This window comes from Scyliorhinus canicula, chromosome 12 (assembly GCF_902713615.1).
Source record: "Scyliorhinus canicula chromosome 12, sScyCan1.1, whole genome shotgun sequence".
NCBI classification, from domain to species: Eukaryota; Metazoa; Chordata; class Chondrichthyes; order Carcharhiniformes; family Scyliorhinidae; genus Scyliorhinus; species Scyliorhinus canicula.
The window spans coordinates 63,821,457-63,831,151 of NC_052157.1; the positions used below are offsets into that span (position 1 = coordinate 63,821,457).

The following is a 9,695-nucleotide window of genomic DNA, read 5'->3' on the forward strand; positions in this document are numbered from 1 at the left end:
TATCAGTCGCATTTTAGCAGATGCCAAAGTCATCATTACTTTGCTTTTTACTACTCCACAATCTGGGATGTTGTTCTGCTATAACCCTTGTCAAGGAGCTCTCAGATTCCCAATCGAAGTTCATGGTCCTTCCTCTTTTCCTGACGGCATTCTATCATTGCCTGCCTCTGAGCAGTTTGTTTTTGAACCCGTCCAGGCCTTATCAACTTGTTTACATGCAATTTCTTTGAGGTGTCTGGGCTCTTGGCTTCGGCTACTGTCTTTGCGACTGTAACCCACCAGAATGGCAAGTCTGCCTTCTACTCTGGTGCTGCTCACTGTCCTGAGTGCTGTTTCCCATTCTGGCCGAGACTCAGTTATATCTCAATTCAGCTAATCAACGCAGTAATTGACCATTTTTGGAGTCTGGCGCCAATCTGACAGAGACGAAGAGAAGAGACGGTTGGAATCTCCGTTTCAGCAGCTAAGTGCCTGCTCAACTGGAGAATTCCCATGCATTTTATGATACCAAAATCGGCGTCGAACTGTGGCCTATGACCGCCCGCAAAGAGTGATGGGAAATTCGTCCAAGCTGGGACACGGACAGGTTGCGGTTTGCAAATATACAAATTGAAGCCCAGACTTTATTCAGAAACTCACACCTGCAAAAGGCCATTTGGAGGTATTCCCGGGACAATGGGCTCCAGGTAGAAACTAACTGTAAGTGGCAGACTCATCGATGCCTGCTTTCCTTATTTGGGAGGGCCGGCGTTCCTTGGACACTAACAACCATAGGACCCGCCCAGCCATCAAGGTATTCGCCCCTAATTGGTCAGGATGGAATAGGGTGATTGAGACCCTATCGATCCATTGGACCTTCACCTCGGACCGCCCAAAAGGGTGCGAAAAAGAGGAAGATAAAAGGAACTGCGTCGACCATCACTCACTCTCTTTCGACTGATCTTCCCTGCAGCATGGCAGCTACCAACACGAGCCAATTTCAGGGGCCCACGCCATCCGCCGAAAGACGACAACCAAACACAGGCTACCTCCAATAACTACAGCCTCCGCCAGACTACAGGAACCAGATAAGGCCTTATCCACTCTGTATCTGCCTGTCACCTGGAAGGTAAGTTAAGGTCATTTAAGTGTGTCAATTATTGTCCAATGTGCATAAACATATGACTAATTAAGTCGATAACCTTGTGTGCGCCAAATAAACTATAATTGTACAAAACTACTTGTGTGATCATTTGTCCACCGTATGCGGGTTAAACACACTGTGGTTATAAAGGAGCACCGAACCCTCACCGATTCCGGGGCCGGTGAGGGACTAGCAGCAGTGCTGGGTGAAACACGCAGCTCCCGCACTGTGAGGATGGCTGGGTCCCTGGCCGCGCACGTGCACGGCAACGACCTGCAGCGATCGCGCCGTACAACATGGCGCCTGCCGTGCGCGGACTCGACCTGCCATCCGCCGCCCAACAGGCCACTCCCTGGCCAACCCCCACCAGTCACCCCAGCCCTCGCGGAAGCCCCCCCCCCCCCCACGAATCGTGGCCAAATGTGGCGCCGCTGAACACAGTCTGCAGCCGCCACGTCAAGTTCCCGACCGCTGAAACCACATGTGTCCCTCGCGGTTGGGAACTCGGCCCATCGGAACCAGAGCATTGCAGGAGGGCCTCTGGAGGAAGCGCCAACTCCAATGCAACAGCGCGAGGTGTGTGACGCAATGACGCCATTTCAGAGGGGGCACAGCATGGCTGACCAGCATCAAATCGGCGCCGGCCCCAATTTAGGCACCGGAGTGGATTCTCCACCTGATTGCGATTATAATATCGGCGTCGGGCAACGGAGAATCCTGCCCAGAGTGTCTCTCCTTAATCCTTTTACATTCTTTTCCAGATACCTTTGTCACTAACTTCCCGTCTGGTCTCTCCTTATCTACACACTTGAGGTTTGCTGAATATCCCTCAAGGCTGATTATTGGAGTTCACATTTGCTATTAACCGTTAACCATTCTAATCTTTTATTCTAACAATTTTGTCTGCAATGTCAGTAGTTTGAACACACGGTCAGAACTAATTGGCTATCCTGTCCTTTATTTATGCTTCCTTCACCCACTTACTCCTGGCCATCACGGGGGGCTACTGTCCTCTTAATTCAGGCTCAGGCTGGGTGATTGTGATGTTTAATTCAGAACCAGTCTAATTAGTTTACTGCCTGATAGAGAGAACTCGGGAGGGTGTATGCTGTGAGCTGCCAAACCCAAGTCTTGTCTTGCGAATGTTGATCCTCGGGGCTATCAGTGAAATGTTCAGTTGCAAGTAGTCATTCTGTCTGTTCCCATGAAATTCATTTTGCAGTGAGGCAGTTTTTCACACAGACAAATCTGTTGTCCTCTTTTACCACCATGGTTCATGGCACAATGTTAGCCGTCTTTCCCATCAGCAGATCGGAGGATAAGAGGAACTGCGAGACCAACATTCTGTCTCTTTTGGGATTGGCCTCTGCCCCACCAACTAAAGCATATCGACCAGCCAAATTCAAGGACACGTGATTTCTACCAGAAGGACGAACCTCAGCCCAGATGTACCTGACAACTTCCAGCCGCCGCACGTGGGGAACCAGATAAAGGCCTTATCTAACCTGCACAGAGCCGTTCACTTGAAAGTTAAGTAAAGGCCATTTCAGCTGTTAGATATAGTCTAATGTGTGGTAGCATGTAAGTTATTAAGCATAGAACCAATCCTATGTTTAATAATAAACTACAATTGAACTAATGTACTGGTTGTGTGTTCATTTGTCCAATACACGGAACGTACTCGCATCTTGTGGTATTGATAAAGATAGAAGTCAACAATAGTGAGTGAGGAGCTATCTGGATGACAAGTGCTTTTTCACCCCAGCAAATGCTTTTTCTTGCAAGGTATTCCAAAACCAGTCTGGTCTTCCTTCAGCAGTTACTGGAGTGGAGCCAATAAGGTGGTCAGGTTGGCGATGAACTATCCATAATAATTTACCAGGCCTAGAAATGATCAGAGTTCAGTGGTGTTTTCCGGAGTCGAGGATCTATTTATGGCTCCGACCTTGTCCTCCACTGTGTAAACCCTCCCAGTCCATCCTGTATCCCAAGTAAGTCGCCACTCTTTCTCGTAACGTACACTTTCCCCTCTTCAACTGGGCTCCCACTTCCTGCAGGTTGCCTATACATTCCTTCTCCGTGGTTCCAGCAATGAGCGTGTTATCTGGATAGATGGCCATCTTTGACAGACCCTGCAGAATTCTCTCCATTACTCACTGGAAAATCACCGGCGCAGATGAGACCCCAAAAGGAAGCAGGTTGCATCCATATAACCCATCTATGGGTGTTTATAGATGCAAATTTTCTGGGATAGATCTAGCTCCACCTCTAAGTAGGCTTGGTTCATGCTGAATTTTGTAAAGGAAAACCCCCCAGTCAGTCTTGTGTACAAATCTTTCTTCTGGGCATTGGGTACCAGTCCAGAGGGAAGCTCTGTTTACTGTGAGCTTGTAATCCCCGCAGAGCTGGACAGATTTGTCAGGCTTCATTACTGGCACCACAAGTGTGGCCCACTCCACAAATTGTACAGGGCATATAACCCCCAGATCCTTCAGGCACTGTAGTTCCGCGTCAACATTGGCCCTGAAGTACCAGAGTTGAGCATCAGGATTCACACAGATATGAGCCTTGGCCCCTTTCATCCTGCCCAGACCCTCCAGGAACACTTTGGGGTATTTTCCCAGGATGTAATACAGATTAACGGTGCCCATCCAAAAAACCTGTTGCTTGTTGAAAAAGAGGACTCACAACCATTCAGGCCCCAGCAAATTGGGCCCTGGTCCCCAAGCTCAATGGCTCACTAGTAAAGGCCACAAACTTTGCCTTGGTGTTGTGTAACATCAGTGGCATGATTCCTGTGTGAAGTCATCGAAATGTCTGATGGTCCATGATGGAGACGGCAGCTCTAGTGTCCATATCCCTCACTACAGAATGACCATTTACTTGGAATGTGACCCGTATTAGTGCTACCTTTGGGGGCATGACATAGTTCTCCTGCATCAGACAGTCCTCCTCATCTGGGAGAGGGGGGGAGGTGGGGGGGGCACATGCAAGGTCCTGAGCCAAGGTGATTTAGTGGCTGCCTTTGACGGCGTTATCTGCACTGAACCTGGTGGCTCTGGCCATCACATGTCCACCGACCACACATTTGACAATGTGCCTCGCTCTCGTCCTCAGGGGAGGTATCCTGCAGGTCAGCTGTGGCTCCCGAGTGCTTGCCCTGGCTGCAGAATTGCCTCTGAAGCTGTCCTATGGGAGGTGATCTGGCCTGCTCGGCATGGCCCCATGATAAGAACTAGGAACAGGAGTCGGCCATCTGGCCCCTTGAGCCTGCTCCGCCATTCAATGGGATCATGGCTGATCTTTTGTGGACTCAGCTCCACTTTCCCGCCCGAACACTATAACTCTTTATTCCTTTATTCTTCAGAAAACTATCTATCTTTATCTTGAAAACATTTAATGAAGGAGCCTCAACTGCTTCACTGGGCAAGGAATTCCATAGATTCACAACCCTTTGAGTGAAGAAGTTCCTCCTAAACGCAGTCCTAAATCTACTTCCCCTTATTTTGAGGCTATGCCCCCTAGTTCTGCTTTCACCCGCCAGTGGAAACAGCCTGCCTGCATCTATCCTATCTATTCCCTTCATAATTTTATATGTTTCTATAAGACCCCCCCCCGCATCCTTCTAAATTCCAACGAGTACAGTCCCAGTCTACTCAACCTCTCCTCGTAATTCAACCCCCTCAACTCTGGGATTAACCTAGTGAATCTTCTCTGCACACCCTCCAGCACCAGTATGTCCTTTCTCAGGTAAGCAGGTTATCTTTTGGGCAGCACGGTGGCACAAGTGGATAGCACTGTGGCTTCAGAGCGCCAGGGTCCCAGGTTCGATTCCCTGCTGGATCACTGTCTGTACGAAGCCTGCATGTTCTCCCTGTATCTGCGTGGGTTTCCTCCAGGTGCTCCAGTTTCCTCCCACAGTCCAAAGACGTGCAGGTTAGGTGGATTGGCCATGATAAATTGCCCTTAGTGGCCAAAAAGGTTAAGAGGGGTTATTGGGTTACGGGGATAGGATGGAAGTGAGGGCTTAAGTGGGTCGGTGCAGACTTGATGGGCCAAATGGCCTCCTTCTGCACTGTATGTTCTATGTTCAAAACTGAACACAATACTCCAGGGGCGGCATTCTCCCCTACCCGGCGTGACGGAGGGTGCCGGCGTAGGGGAGTGGCGCCAACCACTCAGGGGTCGCGCCTCCCCAAATGTGGGGAATAACCTTTGGGGGCCAGCCCCGCGCCGGAGCAGTTTGCACCGGTAGACTGGCGCAAACACCCGGCGCCGTCGGAAGCGGGGCTGGCCGAAAGGCTTTCGGCGGTCGGCGCATGCGCCAGCAGTGACGTCAGCGGCAGCTGGCCGCTGACGTCACTGCCGGCGCATGCGCGATGCGGGGTTCTCCTCCGCGTCCGCCATGGAGGAGGCCGTGGCGGCGCGGAAGGAGAAAGAGTGCCCCCACGGCACTGCCCCGCAGAGTGAGCGGGGGGCCCCGATCGCGGGCCAGGCCTCCGTGGGGGCACCCCCCCGGGTCCGTTCGCCCCCCGCCCCCCCAGGACCCCGGGGGCCCGCTCGCGCCGCTGAGCCCGCCGTTCCAGAGGTGGTTTAAACCTCGGCGGCGGGAGAAGGCCTCCCAGCGGCGGGACTTCGGCCCATCCGGGCCGGAGATTTAAGGTAATTTTTTTAAAAAATGAAATCCCGCCGGCGCCAGCTGTTTTCACAGGCTGCCGGCGGGATTTGCACAACGCCGGTTTATGACCGGCGGGAGAATTACAAAATCTGCGGGAGCGGAAATAACGCCGCTTCCCGCTGATTCTCCGACTCTGCGTGGGGTCGGAGAATCCCGGCCCAGGTGTGGCCTCACTAACACCTGACACAGTTGCAGCATAACCTGCCTCGTCTTAAACTTCATCCCTCTAGCAATGAAGGACAAAACTCCATTTGCCTTCTTAATCACCTGTTGCACCTGTAAACCAACTTTCTGTGACTCATGCACTTGGTCACCCAGGTCCCTCTGCACAGAGGCATGTTTTAATATTTTATCATTTAAATGATAATCCCTTTTGCTGTTATTCCTACCAAAATGGATAACCTCACATTTGTCAACATTGTATTCCACCTGCCAGACCCTAGCCCATTCACATAACATATCCAAATCCCTCTGCGGACTTCCGGTATCGTCTGCACTTTTTGCTTTACCACTCATCTTAGTGTTGTTGGCAAACTTGGACACATTGCCTTTGGTCCCCAACTCCAAATCATCTGTGTAAATTGTGAACAATTGTGGGCCCAACACTGATCCCTGAGGGACACCACTAGCTACTGATTGCCAACCAGAGAAACACCCATTAATCCCCACTCTTTGCTTTCTATTAATTAACCAATCCTCTATCCATGCTACTACTTTACCCTTAATGCCATGCATCATTATCTTATGCAACAACCTTTTGTGTGGCATCTTGTCAAAAGCTTTCTGGAAATCCAGATATACCACATCCAGTGGCTCCCCGTTGTCTACTGCACTGGTAGTGTCCTCAAAACATTCCACTAAATTAGTTGGGCACGGCCTGTCCTTTATGAACCTATGCTGCGTCTATCCAATGGGACAATTTCCATCGAGATGCCTCGCTATTTCTTCCTTGACGATAGATTCCAGCACCTTCCATACTACCGAAGTTAAGGTCACTGGCCTATAATTACCCGCTTTCTGCCTACCTCCTTTTTTAAACAGTGGTGTCACGTTTGCTAATATCCAATCTGCCGGGAATCTAGTGAATTTTGGTAAATTATCACGAGTGCATTTGCAATTTCACTAGCCATCTCTTTAAGTACCCTGGGATGCATTCCATCAGGGCCAGGAGGATTGTCTACCTTTAGCCCCATAAGCTTGCCCATCACTACCTCCTTAGTGATAACAATCGTCTCAAGGTCCTTACCTGTCATAGCCTCATTTCCATCAGTCACTGGCATGTTATTAGCCTTCCACTGTGAAGACCCAGAAAAACTGTTCAGTTCTTCAGCCATTTCCTCGTCCCACATTATTAAATCTCCCTTCTCATCCTTTAAAGGACCAATATTTACCTTAGCCACTCTTTTTTGTTTTATATGTTTGTCGAAACTTTTACTGTTTTTATATTTTGAGCAAATTTACTCTCATAATGTATCTTACTCTTCCTTGCCGCTTTTTTAGTAGCTTTCTGTTGTCCCCTAAAGATTTCCCAATCCTCTAGTCTCCCACTAATCTTTGCCACTTTGTATGCTTTTTCTTTCAATTTGATACTCTCCCATATTTCCTTAGATATTTACTTAGATAATTAGGGATGGTTTTCCCTCTTTCTACCGTCTTCCTTTTTTTGGGTATAAACTTTTGCTGAGCACTGTGAAAAATTGCTTGGAAGGTTCTCTACTGTTCCTCAATAGTTTCACCATAAAGTCTTTGCTCCCAGTCTACCTTAGCCAGCTCTTCTCTCATCCCATTGTAATCTCCTTTGTTTAAGCACAAAACACTAGTGTTTGATTTTACCTTCTCACCCTCCATCTGTATTTTAAATTCCACCATATTGTGATCACTCCTTCCGAGAGGATCCCTAACTATGAGATCATGAATCAATCCTGTCTCATTACACAGGACCAGCTCTAGGATCGCTTGTTCCCTCATAGGTTCCATTACATACTGTTCCAGGAAACTATCGCGGATATATTCTATAAACTCCTCCTCAAGACTGCCTTGACCGACCTGCTTAAACCAATCAACATGTAGTTTAAAATCCCCCATGATAATTGCTGTACCATTTCTACATGCATCAGTTATTTTTTTGTTTATTGCCCGCCCCACTGTAATGTTACTATTTGGTGGCCTATAGACTACTCCTATCAGAGACTTTTTCGCCTTACTATTCCTAATTTAGGGGCAGCAGGGTAGCATGGTGGTTAGCATAAATGCTTCACAGCTCCAGGGTCCCAGGTTCGATTCCCGGCTGGGTCTGTGTGGAGTCTGCACGTCCTCCCCCTGTGTGCGTGGATTTCCTCCGGGTGCTCCGGTTTCCTCCCACAGTCCAAAGATGTACGGGTTAGGTGGATTGGCCATGCTAAATTGCCCGTAGTGTCCTAATAAAAGTAAGGTTAAGGGGGGGGGGGTTGTTGGGTTACGGGTATAGGGTGGATACGTGGGTTTGAATAGGGTGATCATTGCTCAGCACAACATCGAGGGCCGAAGGGCCTGTTCTGTGCTGTACTGTTCTATGTTCATGTTCTAATTTTCACCCAAATGGATTCAACCTTATCCTCCATAGCACCGATGTCATCCCTCACTACTGCCCAGATGTCATCCTTAAATAACAGAGCTACACCACCTGCCTTACCATCCACTCTTGCATACGTGCAGTGCGGTCAGCGTAATTTGAAGGTGTACCTGTGCAAGAGACCCTCGGTGTTCAAGTGAAGGCAAGCATCCAGCAGAGGGCAGTAGAGCGAAGCTACTGATTGGCTGTTCTGGGGAAATTTGCATACGGCAGTGCGGTCAGTATAATTTGAAGGTGGTTTGTGGAGGGGCTGTTGTCAAGTGACAATCTCATCCTCAACCAAGCCCTCTGACCTGGCTGGACGATGCCCCTGACCAGTCCACTGCTGCACGCACCACTCAAGCTTGGGGCAGCTGCCGCCAAGGCGCAATGGGGAAAGACCTCTGTGTAAGGTCTTACCAGCAAATGTACATCGAGGGGTGGGTAACAGTGTAAAACCCCTCGGTCAGGGTCATTAACACTCCAATATATAAAAGAAACATGACGATGTGAATATTTAAGGAAGAATTGTAATGTAAAGAGGGATATGTGTGTAATGTCATCCCAATTGAATGAAAGAAAGTCAAGTGAATGTGTAACTTTGATGGGAATGTACAGTCAAGACAATTCAAAATGTTCTGTAATGTTTATTAGAGATTTTATGAATAAAGTTTATTTTTTGAAAAAAAAAGTCCACTGCTGTACGCACCCCAATCTAACCCCCCAACCTATGTCTGACAATCCCACCCCCATCTTCGGACCCCCTAGTCCCAACAACCACCCTGACCATCTGCACACCTTACCTCCCGACCTCAGGCCTATACCCGGCATTCACATCATCCCCCAACCCACACAACTTCTGACTGTCTCATGTCCAACCCCCAAACCCATTCCAACCTTCATAACATTTGACCCCCAAATCCCCTCCGACCATCCCACCGACGCAAATCCCATCCACTTGCCTGGGATTCCATTTGATGCTTTAAACTTTTGCTGCAGTGCTGTAAAGAAGTCTCCTTGAATCTACCGAAACTGGACTACACTCAGGGCGGCAAGGACTTTCTTCGATGCAGACCCGAAGCAGCTCCGCCATTGGAGGTTACAGCACATTTTCCAAGAGCAGCTAAGTGAACGTTAAAGAGCTTTCCGATGCTAATTTGGAGTTACAGCCCATTAATGCTATATAAATAACTGACAATCAATCAGATCACAAGCTTCTTTAATAACATTTCAATAACAATGGACATCAACACAGATTTTATTTGGACAAATGTAGATGCAGATCAAACAGTTTGCAAAAAGAA

At 48.7% G+C, this 9,695-nt stretch overlaps 1 protein-coding gene across 1 annotated transcript in view; it reads left to right on the top strand.

Moving 5' to 3' along the window:
- The window catches only part of cadm4 (cell adhesion molecule 4), a 547,921-nt gene extending 545,159 nt beyond the window's left edge, over positions 1-2,762 (top strand). The window contains exon 8 of the mRNA XM_038812888.1: positions 2,434-2,762. Within this exon, the coding sequence (XP_038668816.1) occupies positions 2,434-2,579 (146 nt within the window). The 3' untranslated portion in view covers positions 2,580-2,762. The remainder of the gene's footprint in view (positions 1-2,433) is intronic.
- The last annotated feature ends 6,933 nt before the right edge of the window (positions 2,763-9,695 follow it).